Source organism: Crassostrea angulata, chromosome 10 (genome assembly GCF_025612915.1).
Source record: "Crassostrea angulata isolate pt1a10 chromosome 10, ASM2561291v2, whole genome shotgun sequence".
Taxonomy (NCBI): Eukaryota; Metazoa; Mollusca; class Bivalvia; order Ostreida; family Ostreidae; genus Magallana; species Magallana angulata.
This window is the reverse complement of record NC_069120.1, coordinates 50,079,711-50,101,052: the sequence shown is the minus strand read 5'-3', so window position 1 is coordinate 50,101,052 and position 21,342 is coordinate 50,079,711. Positions and strand designations below refer to the sequence as shown.

At 31.6% G+C, this 21,342-nt stretch overlaps 2 protein-coding genes across 3 annotated transcripts in view; both read right to left on the bottom strand.

Annotated features, from left to right (window-relative positions):
• Positions 1-1,648: 1,648 nt before the first annotated feature.
• On the bottom strand, positions 1,649-7,006 carry LOC128167026 (golgin subfamily A member 6-like protein 10). 2 transcript variants are annotated; one of them, XM_052832515.1, is made up of 5 exons: positions 6,908-7,006; positions 4,873-5,497; positions 3,606-3,806; positions 2,788-2,844; positions 1,649-2,405 (listed from the first exon to the last, which is right to left on the bottom strand). In XM_052832515.1, exons 2-5 carry the CDS (start codon positions 5,495-5,497, stop codon positions 1,807-1,809), a joined length of 1,482 nt encoding a protein of 493 aa, XP_052688475.1. In that variant the 5' UTR covers positions 6,908-7,006; the 3' UTR covers positions 1,649-1,806. The 2 variants fall into 2 exon arrangements, with proteins under 2 accessions (XP_052688475.1, XP_052688476.1); XM_052832516.1 differs by having other exon boundaries at positions 2,794-2,844.
• Positions 7,007-20,748: 13,742 nt separating this feature from the next.
• The window catches only part of LOC128166025 (uncharacterized), a 51,842-nt gene continuing 51,248 nt past the window's right edge, over positions 20,749-21,342 (bottom strand). The window contains exon 3 of the mRNA XM_052830940.1: positions 20,749-21,191. Coding sequence (XP_052686900.1) covers positions 20,749-21,191 — 443 coding nt within the window. The remainder of the gene's footprint in view (positions 21,192-21,342) is intronic.

Below are 21,342 nucleotides of genomic sequence, written 5' to 3'. Positions count from 1 at the left end.
ACAAAGCTTTGTTTACAATTATTTGTTGTAGCAAATTCAATAACACTCCTAATAAACTTATGTACATTTTCAACTTTGCCATTCTTACTTAAACTAGCTAGCCATTTATTTGTCAATGTCACACACATTCATACCAGAAATATGGGTATCTACATGTACATATAATATAAAGTAGCTTGATTCTTGTCAATCATTGCTGTAGTTTGTGACATGGGATTTCATTTTTATTCTGTGAACACATTATTGCTGATATCAATGACAGAGGCCCTGAGCTCATGTATAGATGTCTCTGCTCATCGATGGCTTTGTTTAAATACTGCTGAAGTTCGAGGGCAGTATTATTAGTATGTATGGTACACGTATAATATAAACAAAATAACATTTTGTTTTTCTAAAATGAATTATTTATATTCAGCATTTTACATTTCCTTTAAATGCTACTCCTTTTACAATATATCTGTCTTTAATACATTACTGTACAGTAACTGAAAAATATGTACATAAGCACTTGATACCCTTTTGTTTTGTCAGAAAATCTAACAATTATCCTGATTCTTATTTAATATTATCTGTATGTTACACTTTCAAAAATAATTCAAAAACACTTGAACATGTATTTTTGGTTTCAAAAATATTGCATATAGTTATGCAGGTCTCTGACTGAGAATCAAGATGTTATAGTACAATTGCTGCCAAATTGAGAGTATATAATAGCTGTACATTTTATACCTGTATGTTTGAACATGAGACACAAAGACACAAACTTTCATTGAATCATTCACACAACCACATGTAATTCATACATTATCACAGCTTTATACTTGGATGTACACACACAAACACTAGCACAATCTTTATACATCATGATCTTATTTGTCAAATCTAAAAGGTACATGTTATGCAACAGCATGCAAGTAGCGGTAAAACTTAATTCCTAGTTTTTGAGCTGCTACAAACACAAAACAGAAGTTCAACTCCATGAAGCTTATGCACTACATTAAAAACATGAGAACTATGGTAAAATTTTACCAGACTATATGTACTTGCACAAATTTGTAAATATATTTAAAAAATGTATATGATAAGAACAAAATGATTTACACATGATTAAGAAATTATCTAAACTTATTAGATCTAAACATAAATCCAGCACTTTCATTATCTTTATACATGTAAATACATTGTACATAAAACAATCACTCAATATTCTATTGCACATGCTGCCCGTAAGTATTGAATCTAAAAATTTAAGACACTGAACAAAACATCTCCTTTTTGTTAAATCTTAGTTAATATATAAAAATTCCTGAAAATACATTTGGAGATTCAATAACATATTCAATTGTACACATATTCAATTGATTAATTATATTCAATTCTACACATATTCAATTGATTAATTTTTACACTTTAATACAAAATATGTTTTTCTAGTCTTTCAACAAACATTCATAAACAAGAATATTTTTCTGGATGATTAAATCTCCGAACAAACTCTTAATAAAAAAACACAAACAGTTTGCTAAATATGTCCACCATACCGGATGTTGTTAGAATAAAAATCTAAAAAATAAAAAATGCTTCCCCATAAAGCTCACCTACAGGAGAAAAACAAATTGTAATTTTGGAGTCAATTTTATCCATAGCACTCTGACTTGATTAAAAAAAATCAATGTTTCTTATGATACTTTCAAAATTTTAGAGATAAAAGTAAAATCATATCTTTAAAATACACGACTATTACAGGTAGCTGCTGCCAACACTCTCTGACATATATAATGATATTAACAATGAGTTGATACTCAATCAAGCTAAAATCATCCTGACTGTACCCTGAATTGTTTCCCTACACATGGGGCACTTGTTCTGAGGGAGACTGGACACACACCCCTCACAAGAGACCAGGTGATTACAAGGGGAGAATGACACCTGAACCTCCTCCACCCTACAGATCTTACACACGGCTCGATTCGACTTGGCAGACAGTCGACGGATCTCTTCCTCCATCTCCCGTAGACGTCTCTTTAACTCATCCTCAGGGTTCTGCTCCAGCTCTCTGTTCCTCTGTCTCTCCTGCTGCAGCAGTCTGTCCTTCTGCTGCAGCAGTCTGTCCTTCTGCTCCAACATTCTGTCCTTCTGCTCCAACATTCTGTCCTTCTGCTGTATAATATGTTGCTTTTCTTGTCTCTCTTGCTGTAATGCTTGCTGGTGTTGCTGTAAGGCCTGATCCCTCTGCTGCAGCCTCTGTTTGAGAGACCTGTACTTCTGGCGGGACTCCACCACTTCCTGTGTGGTTTCCTCCACCACCCTCATACTCCTCTCCAGGGCATGATGCGTCTCCTCTGCTTCCTGTCTAGCCTCCTCCACTTCCTGTCTAGCCTCTTCCACCTCTTCCTCCAGTTCAACTACAATCACATGATTGTGTCACACTGAGTCAATTATTCACTATAGATAAATTAAATAGATTGTACTACATGCATTGATTTAAAAAAAAAGTAGTATTCTATTAAAATATCCAGTATATTTTATTAGATACAAAGTAAAACTTCTGATATACATTAATACAATAAATCTGTAATCTCTCAGACTTTCATATGAAACAGTTAACATTTAAATTTATATATGTCTTTATAATATCTATTTTAAAACAAATAATATTAATCTTGATACGTAAAGATAAAATCAACACAATTAATCACTGGGTAAGCTTAAAATAATCATGTCCAATTTTTAAGATCAAATAAAAGCTCTGTACTTATGGCCAAATAAAAATCAAACTGTTATTACCTATACCTTTCGTTTCATTGCGGATTTCCTCAAACTCCTCAGGAGAAGGCAGGAAACCTGGGAAAAGAATTGAATAAAACACTTGTACCTGTACAATCAAATCAATTGAAAGAAATCAGTGACATCAAATGAAAAAAGGTTAACATAATGTTTTTTGTTGTTTCCTTATTTATCTTATGTAGATGTTTCTCATACATTCTCTGCTGAATTCTATTTTTCATCATAATCATTTTCATTGTACAGGGAGATAATCATTTGTCATTCACATCTCTTAGACTTATAATTCAAACAACTCTGTTTAGTTTTCAAAATATATTTCATGAAACACTATATTGCATTATTTTGAAAACAGTTAAATTATAAAATTCTTCAGACTTTTGAAGGATTTATGGTTTTCATTATGTAATTGTGTCCAACTATTGCACAAAACATTCAATATACCATACGTCACCGTAACAACTTTTAATTAATGAAATACACAACTTCTGTTTGTAACATGCTCTTTCATTCATAATAAATGAAAAAGTTTTGGCTTGTATATAAACTTTTCACTCAGACCACAGATTATTTATAAGGAAAATTTCTTTTAATAAATTTCTGCAGATGTATGTCAGTGAATTGAATTGTAAGAAATAATTAAAATAAGTATAATTAATTCTCATTTGAACTTGATTGAAAGTAAAGTTTTTTTTTGTTTTTTTTTTATAAACCATTTCACAGTTTATAAAATGTAAATCACCCAACCAAGTTTATTGTGTGTATGAATTCATTTGCTGTTGAATCCATTTCTATTCCCTAACTCCCCTGTCGTCACTTACCACTGGTTTCCAGACATATCTCCAGCACTCTCCAGAACTCCTGGGGTCTATACTTCTTCTCCTTTACCATAATGTGGCACAGCTCATCGTAGGAATAATCCTGCGGGAATCCCAAGTCATCCAGGCGTGAACTCAATGTGAACTTATCAATGTGGTCCACTGCATGCATCAGCTTGTCAAAATCTCTGTGAGCAGCAATACCTAATAAACAAGCAATATTTTTTAAAGAAAATACAGAATCAGGTTCCTCAACAAGATGCTGAATCTCAGGTATATCCTTAACATTTGATTGATTCAAAGAATTTTAGCACAGCAATAAATAATGGATACAGCTAAATGTACTACATGTATCACATTATAGTTTTAAAAAAGATATCAAAGTGTACAGTCATAGATATCAAAGTGTACAGTCATAGATATCAAAGTGTACAGTCATAGACACTTTGGTTTTTGTGATTCATGGATCTAAATGTTGTTCAAAAGAAGCAAAGTTTTCATTAAAAATAGCCATCAGTTTCACTTCAATCTGAATAATAGAATCTCTTTAAATTAATTTAGGTTATAGTGCATACCTTCAATAAATATTGTAAACCAACTTTTATTCACATGTGAGAAATTTAGAACCTTGTCATCATGATAATTTCTCGCCGTGAACCAGTTCTCAAATGTCTCTTTTAATTTTTTTCTCCAGATAATATAAATCTTGATTGAGAAAATTAGTTGGCATTAACCAATTTATCTTCAGAAAACTCCAAAATAAAGTTATAGCGAATAAAGTTGGTTTAAAGTTTTAGAAAAGTGCAATGCAGATATAAATGTCTGCTTTACTAAAGACCCTAAGATATATAAACACTCAAGAACCATTACTGGGTGCACAGCAAAAAGTTTAATTAACAGAAAAATAATAAATACACTTATTCAAAATGTAATGTTTAGCTATATTTTTACATTTTATTTTTACATTTCAATAACTTAAATTCAAAAAGATTCTAATGAACATGTATTTGTGGGTAAAACAGATGGAGATCTGAGGGTAATGTACCAGGTACATATGTATATTGGTAATCTGTGTCTCTCACACTGTCAGAAACAACTTACAATACCGGTACATACATACTTGTAGTAGTACATTTCTTTTTCTTTAAAGACAGTTTTAGTACAACCAACTTAAAAGATACCCAGTTGCATGCTCAAATGATTTCCTTTTAATATGAACACCCCTGTTAAACTAACCAATGTTCAGTCAATAAGATTGGATTTGACTTACCTCCCCTGCGTGTGTTCAGGTACTTGATGGCTGTCACCAGTTTCTCCTCAGGAACAATCTCTTCATCAAACTTTTCCCGAAAGTCTTTAACATAACTCTGCCTCATCTCCTCCTCAATGTCAACCTCAGACTGAGGTTCTGAGGATGAGGGGAGCAGAGACAGCAGGGATTGAGGTATTCCCGCCTCACAGCAGGTGGAGACACTGACTTCCTGGTCCCTGGTAACCAAGGACTCTCCCACTGACTTGTTGGATACATTTATCTTTGAGGTACCAATGCATTTGTCAGACACATTATCTGAATTTGCTTTACTCTGAAGCCAGAATGAGAGTAAAACTACAATGGAGGCTCCAGCAATGCGACAGTTTTCCATATTGATTGCAATGTTTTTCATTGAGTTGGTATACATAATGGCAAGAGCCACTCCAAACAGACACAGGTACACATCCTGCCTGATGTTGCGATATCTCCATCGAGGGAGATAACTCAGTATCAGCCTGAGCATTGACCTCTCCAGGAAGCTGTGGTTCCAGTCGATCAGAATCACGGCCAGGGAGGAGGACATGAAGAGGGACTCCATCAACACCGGGTAGAGAGAGGTCGAGTGACCAAGGTCAGAGGTCATCTATAACACAGAAATAGGTCAAATATATACTTGATAGCAAAGGTTTTAATATCATCACAGAACTAATTTTGTGAAAAACTGTAATAGCAATCAAATGGCAATCAAATGATTCTATTTTTCAATTAATTACAGTAATTTCATTACAGTACAGAAGAGATGTACTTCCATTAGATAATGTGAGAATGATAGCAGAGTTTTTTGTATAAATATTTTTTAAATCAAACTTTAAAACAAAGTAACTTATCCACAGGGAAAAAGTTATGAATAATTCAAAATTAATTTCAATTACCAAAAAAGGTAGATTGTCATTGACAAACAGTTACCGGTACTGAAAAATACATTATATTGTAAGTGATATTGAGAACTCTGAAGAATGGGACTGTTGTTAGACATTAGAGAGGTTAAATTTTTCATGTGCAAAATAATTCAAGAAAATTACTGAAAATGCTGAAGATTTTGAAAAAAGACTGATCGAAAGCGGTTCTCCTTTCACTTTTCAGTAAGTCACCTAGTTTTATAATTCATATTTAGCCCTAAACTTTAATGGTACAAATTGTTTGCATTTATTTACATGGCATAATGAATATGCAAATATAAAAGATTAAAGTAAAGTTTAAGTTATTTTGTTTAATTAATTATAAAGTATGAATTATATATGATTATATTTTAAGTTTATATTTCTATATCTCAGCGAGATTCGCAGTGACTGAAAATTTTCAGCCTCGACAAATATCGCTGAAGAATTAATACGTACTTTTTACCCATATTCTATAAATAATAATAATATAGCCTCCATTTATTACAGAATAATCAATGACTTATTAATTTGATGTGGTCGGAGTAAGATGTAAGCATCTAAAGCCTATAGAACAACATCTATACCTGAACAAGTGATAGATGTATAGTGAAAGTCAGAGTGACTTGAAGTTGTCCAGGTTCTATCACAAATCCACCCTTATATCATAAAAATATTATATTTGGAGAGACTCGTTCGGGTTTTTTTTGGTTATAAACATTTTAAGAGCTTGTCTGAAATGCTATTTGAATTACATATTAGATGCAGTTTTATTTATTAATGAATCTGACACTATGAAGCAAATGTGTTCGAATTTCCTCGGATACATCTTTCTTCAATAGCCTACCACAGGATAAACACATTCCTAGATTAACTTTATTGTATTTGTGCACAGAAACAGTGATGTGTTGATTGACGTGTTACTAATTGATTTGAAATTCCTTGATAAACTCAATTGTATATAAAGAAAAATCGCCTCAAATCGTAACTCAAAACTAGATTTTTACCGGGAGGGGGGTACTAACTTTAAGAGATTTTGTTGGAAAATCGGCAACAAAAATGCATTTGACGACGTGCTGGATATATAGATAAAGTATTATTCTAATGAATCTTACCTTTATTTGGTTATAATTCCGTTTTAAATCGTTAAAATAAAATAAAGTTGTTGTAACTATTGCCTCGAAGATGAATATAAACAAACAAGATGGCCGGTTTTCTTTCGGAAATCTCGGCTCTATTGAAAACGCCGGAGAAAAATTCCGCGAAAATATGAAATGTCAAATTGTCGAACACGTGTGTTCAACGCTGTTCAAGGTGATTTTTCACAATTGTTTCATGCTTATACTTTGATGTTTATATGAATTGAGAGAGTAATAAAAATATATGTACAGTACATTTTTAGAACAGTGGGATTTTTTTGTCATTGATAAAAATAATAAAAAATTTAATGTATAATGTATAAATTAAAAAAAAAAATGGAACAAAAATGGATTAAACCTGTTGAAAATAGCATGTTGCTTACCAAACTAGGCAATTTATACTCCAGTAATCAATAATGGTAATCTATGATTTTTTTTCTGCATGTGTCGCACAATAATTACAAATGAATTATTTCGCAATCCTAGCAACCTTCATAACATTATATAAGTGACATGAAACACAAAAAATTATGAACTTTTCAACTAAATAAAAAAAAAAAAAACCCAAAAACAAGATGCAGCTATTTTCGTGAAATAGAGATAAATCATTTTGAAGTAACATATTACATTGTGACTAAAAAAGTTCAATGTATATCATTCAGAATTATGTCATATGCATATTAATCAGATTACACTTTTTTATATACTAGTAGTACATGGAATATTAAGGCATTTCCAACCCATTCAATACCTCTAAGAATTGACTGTTCCTTTAAAGGGGCATGGTGACGGACAAATGCCATGATTAAGCAATTGCAAATATCGAATTTTTACATGATTTCCACATATTTTATTTATCATATGAAAAGATGAACTTTTGAAAATTTACGGTGTTCCAAAGTAAACAAATCAAATTAGAAAGAGAAAAATAGAATTACGCGTTGGGTCAACACACAAATATCGAGTTTTCCTTCCACTTCATAGCCACGCAAGCACAGGGGAATGTAAATACTGCAGCGTGGCATACATTGTGAGCCAGAAACCTCTCATTGAAACATGATGTCTTCAAGAACTATATACTTATTAAGATGCATTCTCTATGAATGCATATTTCTTACCACAGACATCGAATAGCTTTAAATTCAAATTCTTTTATCAGTGTGTCAATTCAATTGTAACTATTTTTAGATAGAAATCACAATCACGTGACACTAAACCAATGTCCAAGACAAATACAATATTATTTAACAAAATCAATACCTTCTACATATAAGAAACAAATTGCAAGAATTAGATTGTCATCTCATAGACTTGCAATTGAAAGTGGACGACACGCTAATGTACCAAAAGAAAGACGCTTATGTAAATTTTGTTAAGATATTGAAGATGAATTCCATTTTGTTTTGAAATGTCAGCAGTATAGAGAAATCCGAGTAAAATATATTATAAGAAATATTATTGGAAAAAACCTTCTGTATACAAATTAATACGATTATTAAGTGTTCAAAATTTTAAAGAACTGTATAATTTGGGGAAGTATCTCCATCTAGCTTTCAATATTCATGATAATTAAGAAAAATTCTCTGTTTTTTTCGCCTGTTAGTAAAATTTTATTTTATATACCTTGTCAATGTACTTTACATGTACATGTACATGTACCATACCATTATTTCAATATTGCTTTTAATTATATGTAATAACCTATGCCATAAGATGTATGTCTTGTGCAAATAAAGAATGTAAGGATGTATGTAACTCGGTTTGTTTACATGTGCAATTTCCGGATGAGTTTTAATGACCTTTGAATTAATAGGTGATGACTTATGATGCGTTAAACCTTCCATATGATGAAATTTCATGTATCTTTTTTTATTTCCGTTGTCATAATTAAAAAGTAAAACATCTATTTTTAGTCACCGTGCCACTGATCATGCGTCTGTTAAAGTTTACTGCATTTATAAAGTTGTCGTCATTTGTCTAAAATGTATTATATATTGCGCCTTCTTTATACAAACATTTATCTTTTAATTTCGCAGTTAATTTGTTTAAAGGAGATCTTATTGACTCTTTTATGATATAATTTACGGATATCACTTAATTTTTTTCTGCAGATGACAGTGTTTTATTGTAAGAGTAAACTTATGATTTACAGCAAGCAATATACATGTGCATGTAAATTGTAATACAGTAGAAATTGGAAACTTTAATACGTTGAATGTAAACAAAACCAAAGTCAAAGAATGTTACTATACCTATAGGTGTAGGTTAGTTCCCTTTTCCCGGCGACAGCCTGTAAACATTCTACATTTTGGACTTCTTATCCAAAACCACCTGGCCAAATTCAATTGAATTTAGCACAATGCATCCGTGAGAAAAAGGAACTTAGTACGTTTATGAAAATAATGGGCCACACCCTTTTTCAAAGGGAGAAAATTAAATGTGATTAGAAAAAGATTGACGCTTTTTAAACTACGTGTAAGAATCTTCTTTTCAAGAATCAGTCTGCATGTCTGGAAGCATCCACAGGTTTTGTAAATTCACGTTTGTTCAAATCATGATTCCCAGCGATACACGCAGTGGGGCCACAATGGCGTCTGAACTGTTAAATGAAATATTATAGAAAAGTATATTATTTTATTTTGATTTTAGAACTTAAGAACTCCAGTATTATAATTTATGATACTACTAGCTTCTTCTTATATGCAAGCACCGATTACGATTACTCCATGTATGGAATATGGTTACTGGTATTAAACCATGATATCTAGAAAATTTTTGGACCTAGCTCTGAAGGGGCTCAACATTTGATGTAGGAATTCAAATAAAAAATATGATCTCTAGAAAATTTTTGGACCTAGCTCTGAAGGGGCTCAAAATTTGATGTAGGAATTCAAATAAAAAATATTTAAAACTGCAATGTTATAGAATATGTAATATAACAATACAATAAGTGACGATTCTAATTACTAGGTCCCAAGGAGGTTTTTCAAAGTTAACTATTTGAATACAGTTTTGATTTTAAGTTGTTCAAACCATGACCCCTCGGCTAATGCTTAAGTCACTTGAAAAATCAGTATAGAAACGGGGAAATCTGTAAAAAAAAAAAAAAATACTCCATCAAGGAATGCAATGTAGTTTTATAATGTAGTAAAGCATCACATTTTTTTTATTCTAAATTGTTAAAACAACCATGATCAATGAAATAAATGAATAATAATATATATATATATATATATATATATATATATATATATATATATATATATATATATATATATATATATATATATATATATGGAAAACACCTTGAATCTCTTTTTAAACAAGATATATACTCTACCATATTATCCAGATATTCTAAATTTGTTTTCACACTTGTCAACAAATCAATGATATGCAATATCTTCTTTGATGTGGTTTAAGTGTTTTCATGATGTTATAGATGGAGTGCTCTTTTTCCCAGTATTCAAGAATTACTTGTAACACTAACTTTAACACCAAACCATCATCTCAGATATGTTCATTTAATTCTTGTCGTGACAACATTGACGCACATCTTTCACAAAACAGAATCAACCCTTCTTCACTTTTTTAAAGCTTGTTACCATAGCAACGGTTCTCAATTTTCATATTTAAATTTCTAATTGCACAATCATAATAGTGTTTACCAAAAAATCGAAGATTTGCAGTTTTTATTCAAATTAAATGGAAAAAACATTTTAAAATTTCGGTTTAGTAACCATGGAAACGCTCTAAAAATATGCGTTTCTCCACGAGTGTTTTTCTTTTTTTTGAAAAATGACACTATTTTTAATAATATATTCTACCCCGGAATCCCCAAGATCTGCCCATTACTCACAACTTGCTCTCAAATAAGCATTAAAATGCCATTTTTACATCTTTACTCTCGGTTACCATGGCAACGGGACCACATAGCAACAAACAAATGGTGTAAGGCTTTTTTACTCATGAAAGTGTATCAAATTGTTAAGTATGAAGAAAATCCGTGACTATGCGTGGCCACCGAATTTTGATTCTTACATAGAATTGATCTTAAGAGCATGTCTACGAGAAAACCATGCAAAAGGTGGTGGGAGCAAGGTTCTCTGATCAACTTCATATTTTGTGTGTAACAGTGTGCATCTATATGAATTAATTTGCCACAAAATTTTTTTTGATGTGGTCAGTCTAAACTTGGTTCTGCAGCACTGTTACTAAAAATAGCATTTTGACCCTTTTAAGAATAAAATTTTGTATAATTTACCAAATTACTGTTAAGAATTCTGAGTTTAGTTTAAATATGAATTCAAAAAGTCATTTAGAGTTAACACTAACAAGGTACACTTGTGTAATTCATTTTGTCAGAATTCCCATATATTCTTTCTGTTAAGTGCAGATAGGTCACGAATCTGGCATGTTTCCAACTTTTTGTAAAATTGTGAAAATATACATTTTTTAAATGCTTAAAAGTCAGAAAATGGCACTTTAAATTCACTAAATCTGTTTTTAGTTATAAGAGGATATTTATCTTTACAATATATCAAAAATCTGTCTTTGGACTCTCAATAATATTGCAAATATATTGTCTTAAAGTTGGACATTTTTCTACTTTTAAAACTCTCCAGAATCTGTAGTTTGGCATAAGCTTTACATTGTAACATGTATATTATGAGGAAAAAACCAGACATATTTGTGAGCCAAACAATATTTTACTGAACTGAAGGATTGCTTCAACACATTTCAGGTTTTTTTTAAATCAATGCCATTAAAACACGAGAATCATGGGAAAATGGGAATTTGAATATACATGTAAGCTGAATTGGACTTATTTGCCAGTGCTACACATTCACTGGCGTCGGAAGCAAATTGAAAGTGGGGGGGCTAGACTAATTCGTAGAAATATTGGGAATACCTATACTTAAAAAAAAATCTTACCTACCAAAATGTTTTTCCCCAAATCATGAAATTCCTAATTCGGGAAGGGGGGGGGGGGGGGGACTAGTATGCCTGTGACTCCAACTTCTCAATCTTTCAAGGTAAATGTAGGAACACTTATCTTTACTGCTAGAAAAAGTGTGTGGGGGGGCTGAACCCTCTATGATGCTATGTTCATAATGTTTAGGTCTAACGTTGCAAAAAAAAGTGGGGAGGGGTGCTAAGTCCCCCCTAGCCCCCCCCTCCCCCCGGTTTCCGACGCCTATGACATTAAGACAAGCAGAGTGCCCATTAGATACACAAATGAATAATTACAGGGGCAAAACTACAAAATTCAAAGTACTTAAATAGTCAAAGCCGGGCTCTTTTGGTGTGTAATTTTACATATTTTTTACCACAGATTGACAATCTCTCCTCCCTCCCTCTCTCTTTCTCTCTCTCTCTCTCTCTCTCTCTCTCTCTCTCTCTCTCTCTCTCTCTCTCTCTCTCTCTCTCTCTCTCTCTCTCTCTGTGCATGTATTATGTATTGATCGTTTCATTTTTTATACTTGAACTAGTGATTTTTTAATTCAGGAAGTAGGACCAAATTTCAAAGCCCCCCCCCCCCCCAAAAAAAAAAAACAAATAAAAAACAACCAAAAACCAAACAAAAAAAACCCCCAAAACAAGCAAACAAACAAAAACAAAAAACAAAAGGATCACCTCCATGAAAAAAAATGATTAAACATATCTTTGTTGAATTTAACAGAATTTTTTTAAAAATGTGGAAGTGGTGTGGTATCAATTGCCAATGAATGTCCATCACATTAAAATATCATAGAATAAGGTAGATTTAGTAATTATTTTTGTCCGACAGTATAAAGGATTGAACTTTTATTGTTTGAGGGGTAGAGGGACCCAATATCAAGCCTGAATTACGCTTAAAATTAGTAAATAGCAGCAGAATATCAGCGTAATATAATATAGAGACACATTTTATTAGCATTTCATTTTTTCAATTTTTTTAATCACAAGACAATAAGAGAGTGTAAAAATTTTGACTTTTTTATTAGACTGCTTCATAACTCTGGGACCAGGTCTTCTTATGATGGGTTATAATTAAATAACATCAATCCCACAAAAACAAGTTATGATGTCTATTTTAATATTTGGGATAACTTTTTTATACCGGTAGTTTATGTTTATATTCATATGTGGTTTTCGCAGGTTGAGATCCCCTGGGGAAAGGGTAACCTAACACCTCATTTTTTCCTTTACAACTATATTTTAATTTTAAGAAAAGGTACAAACTTTAATTTTTTCCAAGAGGAGATCAATTGCTAATAAAGAGGTAGGGAGTAGACCTCTCTATTAATTTCAGATGTACTTACTGTGTTACATTCTCAAGAACTTAAAAAACCCTGGCTCCCTCCCCGTCATTTCAAGATTCCATGAAGTCTAACCTTAACATCTAAAGGGTAATTTTTAGATGGCCAGTGAAATGTACACGTACATGTAGAAATGTGATGTCTATTTCAACAGACTCCGATGATAACGATGAAAAATTGCACGAGGCATTCCTTGTGAATTCCGAATTATTTCAACATAGAAAGAATAATCTTAGCGTGACCAGGCTATGCTCAGGTCTTACCCCATTATAAATTAAATCTTTGTAAGAAATCAGTTCTCGTTTTTGTGGATTTTTTCGAGTAAAATATGATAATCTGTGAATGAGATTATCTTGGAAAATTTCCCCTTCATCTATTTTAATTGTACTTCTATCACAAGTTTGTATATTTTGATTAAAATTCGTCCAAATGTGCTGCTTAATTGGGACAGAAAATAGCAGTTTATAGACTAGATACAAGTCTCCATCAAACTTCAATATGTATGTGATATAGTGAATAACACTAACAAGATGGGGCAATTTTTGTGCAATTAAAATCATTCAATATCATAACATATATTAACAACACTCACAGCATTTCTCAATACTTACACATGTAGCCTGAACTTGAACTTGTATAGCTTTGTCAACATTCTGACTAGTTTACCTTCTCTACCGAAGAGCGCAACAGGGGAGACAATTCTAACAGTAGTAATGAAATGCAAATGTAATGAATAAGAATTCTATGAGAAACAATGATATCCACTAATTTTTTTTTAATTAAAAGCAAAATAGGGTGGGGTTTTTTTCATGTTTAATTACAAATATTGACTTCAGTGGATTAAAATCACTTGTAACATAAAATTTCAAAAACCAAAAATTTTTTATTTTATTTGAAAATGGTATGTTTTTGTTAATTTATTACTTTTTAGTCCTTGAGAGTCCAAAGATGGATTTTATATATTTGTAACATTACATCAAACAGTTTCTTATTAACACAAAATTTCAAAAAATAATGTGCCATTTTCTGAGAAATTCTTTCTGAAAAATTGACAAAAATGTATAATTATCATTTCTTGGCATCCTGCCAACATTTACACCCTTGGGACTTCATGGTGTAAATAGATATATGAAAAAAAATATGCAACGATTAAAGGTTTGAACTTCCTCTTTAAGAATATAGTCTTATTTTTTTTCAAACATTGTTTATACATTTTGTAATTAATTACTGAATTTGACAATTTTTCTCTTAACTTTTCTAGATTTTAGAGGATAATTAACCAGAATGCAATACTGGCCGTTACTATAAATAGAAACATCCAGTGCAAAAACAAACATCATATATCTGACTCTAGATGGGTATCCTTTAAACCTATGATAACATTCTGTTCATTCTTGAGACTTGCTGCCGCAGCTTTTTTCCATATTTGCATGGTTTTCTCGTAGACATGCTCTTAATATAGTTGTTAAGGAACTGATTTGGTTGCTAAGGCATACAACTGTATAGATGGTTGCTAGGGAGAAATTATTTTTCAATTAAATCATTTTTCATGTTTCTTTTTGTTGTAAAAAGTTTGAATGCAACAAAAAACAATTTTTTGCATTTTTATTGAAAGGGGGGGGGGTTGCTATGGTGTAAAACTGGTTGCTAAGGACTTTTTCAGCTATATTGTCTTTTTTAATGCATATTATTTTCTTTCTATTATGACTAATCCTCTAAATAGCTCATTCTGCAAATGAATTTAGCTCTTTCATTCAAAATTTGAAAAAATGAAAATTAAGCAAAAATGTGATTTTTTAACATAATTTTCCAGATATTTTTATAAAAAGGCTTCTCTATTTTATTTATGATTTTGATAAAGATGCTCTTGGTCATTTGTATGCAACATACATATACATTATTTGCCTATTTTGTTGCAGAGTTGAAATATTCAATTTTATGTTAGAGGGCTATTTTAGAATTTGGTAATTTTCAAAAATGTCTCAAATATTGGTTACCATAGCAACCCAATAACCAAAACTATTTTTTCTAAAGTATGTTAGTTTAGAAACTTTGTTTATGTAACATTAATCTACTTATAAATTGAAATGTGTTTAACAGTAGAAAATGCCAATAAAATATACATGAAAATCATAGAAAATGAGTTCATTTTGGTATTATAAGCCGTTTCCATGGAAACTTCTGAAATCATTAATAAAGGTGACTTTAAATTATTCATATCCAAAAAAATACGATTAGTACAATTAAGATGGTCAATTTAGAATAGAAAAATGGGGGAATTTTTTTTTCAAGTTTCAATAGCCAAGCTTGATGATTTATGACATTCCCTCTCTTAATTTGAAATACAGTACCCTAGATATCGGAGTGTACAAAGAGACAGGCCTCTTGTTATTATTTTTAGAATTATATCTGTACCATTGTACAATGCTGTATCTCATGCAACGTTTTATATGTTTTATATGTTTTAAAAGAAACAAATAAATTGTAACTGAAGCGCCATGCAGTGCCTTAAATTTATTTATCAATGGGCCGACTCCTTACTTCATATGTTGCCACTGAAAATCGAGCTATTAAATTTTTGTAATGGGGACGTGAATCCAGCTAGAGTGTAACAGTACATAAATTTTGGCTTTCAATGCAAAGTACCTTAATTCTATAATCAGTGGAATTGACCCCCTACTTTTCTCTTTCCACGGCAACTATTTAGGAATTTCATCTTACATTCATAAAAGGATTATGCCCCTTTACACTTTGGTCAACTTTTATAGCGCAATTTTACGCAAGAATACCTAAATTGTGTCAAGTATAGGTAAAAATGCCTAGTGGTTCTTGAGAGTAAAAAATGTACTAAAATGTTAACAAATCTAATGGACATTGATGTATCTGCTCGTTGTATAGGAAGGATTGAGAAAATGGTTAGAGAAAAATTAAAAGATCAATATATGCCTTAGAATTAATGGAACTATAACATTGCTATACAGAATACAAATGTACGTGTATATTATCTTGAATGTGTCCCTTCAAAAACATTGTTTTTTATTCTGTTTAAGCACAACAACAGGTTTTCGTCATTATCAAAACAACACGACTTATACATTGGTACAATTTATTGTAAATGATATATACAAATGTATGCACTGTACAAATTAATATTATACTGGATATGCTAAAAATTCATATCAATATAATATACAACGGCCTCTGAGAGAACTTTATGAATTCAGAGTAGAATAGAGGAAGACAGTGGAGAAATTGACAAAATAGAATCATGTATCTTAAAATATATACAATTAAAAATACAAAAATGACATGGGTTTTGATGTACAGATCAATAAATTAGATTGCAGTTTAATCTTCTAAAGTTCATAAAACTATTAAAAATAAGTCATGTGTTTGGATAACTCTTAAACAATATTAAAATTCCCTGTTTCACAGAACATACACAGTGCACATATGTGTGGTACGTAAAATAATTAAAATAAAATCGACACTACAGCACAAGACATGGCTATCCAAATACACTTAGTACTTGAAAAACAAACTTGTAAAGGTTACAGGCAATTGGTTTACAGCTGTTTACTGGCAAGATACTATTTGTAACAATTTCAGAATAATATGAAAACACTACCATATATATGCACTTCACCTTTAACAATTAACAATATCATATGACATGGTAGTTCTCATGAACACATGCATAGAAATATTTCAAGAAATATGATTACTTTCTAAAAAAAATTGTATTGTGGCATAGAAATGGCCCATAACTGAGACTTTTAATAACATTTTATATCTGTAAAAAGTAAAATAAAAACTATTTTCCTCTGCCTTAAGATTTTTTTTGTAAGTAATGACCAGATCAGAGACTGCGCATTAAATACTTAAGTGCAGTGTCCTCCAAGTTACAAAATTGGCAATGTAGTAAGTATAAATAAAGCTGTAACATATATAATAATGGTATGCAACATTTTCCTAAAAAAATATTTACTATGCTTTTCAATACAATGCACTATTTGGGAATTACAAAGCCTTTAACTCATATTTAGGATACATACCGGGTAACCAAGTCAGTAAACTGTACAAGTGGTCTTTGGTTAAAATTGCTTCCTTATTAAGAACATATGATTTTGCATTAGATATTTCTTGGAATTTGGGACACACAAAGAAAAAAATTCTTAATACATTTACTGTATTAAACACAACCACAAAGACATACAATGTAATTTACATGTGATTTATACATATATCAAGAGCAAATCAAAGTATGTTGAACAATTTATTAAACCTACACATGAAAATACTTTACAATTATTAAACACCAACAAAAGCACAACAAATAAATCTACTGACAAAGCATAGATTAAAAAATCACACAAAATACAACATATTTGGCCTTCTCGGGGGCTACTCACATATAAAACTGAAAAACTCCTGGGTTGACACCATCAGGAAATTATTAGCTGTAACTTAAGAAACCCGGGTTGACACCGTCGGGTAAATAATAGTTCCCGGGTTGACACCATCGGGATTTAAAGAGTATTTCCCGGGTTGACACCATCGGGATTTAAGGAATGGTTCCCGGGTTGACACCATCGGGATTTAAGGGATGGAACCTGGGTTGACACCATCAGGTTTAAATGCAGGGACCCGGGTTGACACCAGCGGGTAGATATAACTAATTACATAATGCATAGAAATTTATCTGAATTGGGGGTAACCAGGCCCAGGCCAGTTTAAAAAAAAGAAAAGAAAAATTTTTTTTTTAAAAATTTTTTACAATTAATTGTGAGAGCCCCAACGACTGCATTGAGAACAAATTAAAATACAAATGTCTCATCTAAAGCATACAAAAGGTGAAGCATGGGGATGGTGGGTGGGATAATTAAAAACACAATGCGTCTGCTTAGCTAGAGTCCGGACAAAGGAATGATGCTACAAGTAGTTACTGAAACTTAATACTGCTAAGATAAGAGAATCACGTGGTGGCTGACCACCAGAGATGTAGCTGCCCATTATGCAATGCATTACCTAATTTGGACATGGAATTTAGGTATCTGCAATAATTAGGGACCCACTGCCTGGTCTAAAAATAACTACTACAGGGTGACCAAGCTTGTTTGCATATAAAGTATAAAACAAATCCTACATGTTGACTATAAAATAATATCCAGCAAATGACTGTTTAAACCTAAATACATGTAGACCACACATTACATGAAGAATGAAAATATACACATGAAAATTATTGTTTTATATGTATAAACAAAATTTTTTATACATAAAAAATAACATTATATATTCACAGTCACCACATGTACTAACACATCTTGGAATGAACACAAAATCTCTCTCTCTCTCCAACAAATCTTGTTTATGTAATAATTTAATTCGTTAAACAAATAAACACATCAAATAAAATTCTTTAATTGCTTCAAATATTACAAAAAAAAAAGTTGTAGTAGAGAGAAAAATTTCCATGTTATCAGTCATCTATACATGCATGTATATACGGCTGATAACATGGAAATTTTTCTCTCTACTACAACTTTTTTTTTTGTAATATTTGAAGCAATTAAAGAATTTTATACTACTGTAGTCTTAATTCTATAATTTCTCAGTACGAAATGCTGTAAAAAGGATATATAATTAATCAAGTTTTTGAGTTATGTTGGCTTTTTGTTGGATTTCAATGAAAAAGATAAAACACAATAGATTTATATAAGTCGAAAAAAAACCAATAGTTATACAATAAAACTCATTGTATGTAGCTTGTTGATATGTGCCAATGCAAGATTATATTGCACTGACTATATTATTGATAATACATGTATTGATAACCGGTACAACACTGGACTTCATTCTCAGTACAATAAACTATGCACCCTCCAACATCAATGTGCTATGATTGTATAAAACATGTGTTATTAAAATATTACACAAATGGGATAAAATGTACTTTAAAATTTTCTGTAAAACCAATTAAAAATATTTTATTGCACATGCTGCCCACAAGAGTTAATTTTAAAAAGGAAAGGTGGATATACATGTATAAACACCAAAAAATTTATTATCCAAAAAATGCTCAACAGATTTAAAACATTTTTACAAAAATTGTACTCTAGTCACTGAATCTTCATACATCAAATGTATAAATAGAACAATTATCATATTACATGTACATGTTCATGCATATATATGCAAATATATGTGTGGAGCACTGAAGTCTATACATGTATATCTTTGGCTCAGTCTGTGCAGATCAAAAAGCTGGCCCCTGGCAATAAAACTGAGACAAACTCACTTTTGATTTCAGTATTACTTAAATGCACCCCTGCGAATGTGTTCGGAATGTTTTCTTTATCTTTGCTAAGTATGTAATAAATCCAGAGGTGCTCGAATGAAAGTTCACGAGACTTCACCGAGATTTGTTTAGTTCCTGTGAAATTTCGAGCGGAAGTATAAGTGTTCAGATAATATTCTCAGAATATGTAAATACTGGTCGTTTTTCATATCATATTCTACTTTGAGTTATGTTAAAACATGAAAATCATTTCAGATGTATGTCATATTTCACCATCTAGAGGTTATTTAAATGAAACGATGATATTCAGAACAGAGTTATCATTCGTGTTCAACCACGTGTAGAGTGGTTGAAAATATAAACATTGGGTTGCTTAATAAAATCATAGCCATGTTTAATGCTTGTGGCGTGCAATACAATGTTTTTTTTTTAAAAAATGGGTGTCTGTTTTGCATAAAAAACTTAGTATATCGAGCCATTTTCTAGGAACATTCTGCATAAAATAGTATAATCTGTTTTAATATTGATGTTGTTACTAGGTTAGGCGCGGATTGAAAATTAATCCTTAGAGGGATCTCTACTAAGCATGTTAATTGTTGCAACAGCAGAAAAAAAACTATTTTTTGTATTGTCACATTTATTTATAGAATACATTTTATCCACCAATTAATTAAGACAAAGTTTAAAATCAATAAACCTCTAGATTTTATTTTGACTACAAGTACCTAGATTCTATGAAAAGACTATAAACACGAGGCACGATTTTTACTGCGAAACTGAAAGGGTCAAATAAAGCCACGTGGTCTAAAATTTAAATCACAATAACATTCGCAGGGGTGAAATGGATGGAATATACACACAGGAAAGGTGAGACAGACCAAAAGTGAGCTCCTCTAAGCTCTAAGATGCCAGTCTCTGGTTCTCATTTGACCATGTTGACCTATTGAGGGGTGATTTCTTGTATGTTAATAATATCTGTTCAAGTAACTGCCATTGAGAAACTATAATATGAACATTATAATGATTATACATCAAATTCTGCATAATTTAAATATGCAATCAACACTGAGAGTTGCCTGAATATACGTTAAATCTCCTACAAAAAGTCCAATCATATTATGGACAGTATTCAAAAATGAGTCAAGGGTAATGACAGATAGCTGCTGCCAACACTCTCTGACATATGTAATGCTATTCAAAAAATAAGATATGACTCAAGCAAAGAACATCTCGATTGTATCCTGAATTATTCCTGCACAAATTGGGCACCTTTCTTGGGGAAGACTTGGCACACAGTTCTGACAGCAGACCAGGTGGTTACAGGGAGAGAGTAACACCTGGACCTCCTTCACCCTACAGATCTTACACATCAAGCGCTGGTACAGATATTGGTTCTCCCTCTCCATCTCACACGTACGTTTCTGTAGCTCACCCTGCTCCAGCTCTCTAATCCTCTCTCTCATCTGCAGCAGCAGTCTGTCCTTATAGTCCAACATTCTGTCCTTCTGCTGTAAGGCTTGATCCTTCTGCTGTAAGGCTTGATTCTTCTGCTGTATGGCTTGCTGGTGTTGCTGTACCATCTGCTGAAGAGACATGGTTTTCTTCTGAACGCTTTCCAGGGCTTGATCTCTCTCTTTCACTTCATTCTTCAAATCTTCTACAACCAAATGATTTCAACAAGATGTAATTTCAAATCATTCTTTTCTTATGGAATATCATACAGTCATTTAATTCATAAAAACAATACATCATTCTGGGTGTGCAAATATGATTTGAATAATTTATGTAAAAAAAAAAACCAAAATATA

Coding starts and splice junctions, on each gene's coding strand:
- LOC128167026 (XM_052832515.1), bottom strand. CDS start 5,497: ATGACCTCTGACCTTGGTCACTCGACCTCTCTCTACCCGGTGTTGATG. Junction 3,807..4,872: donor CCTGAACACACGCAGGGGAG/GTAAGTCAAATC, acceptor CTTGTTTATTAG/GTATTGCTGCTCACAGAGAT. Junction 2,845..3,605: donor GATATGTCTGGAAACCAGTG/GTAAGTGACGAC, acceptor TTCTTTTCCCAG/GTTTCCTGCCTTCTCCTGAG.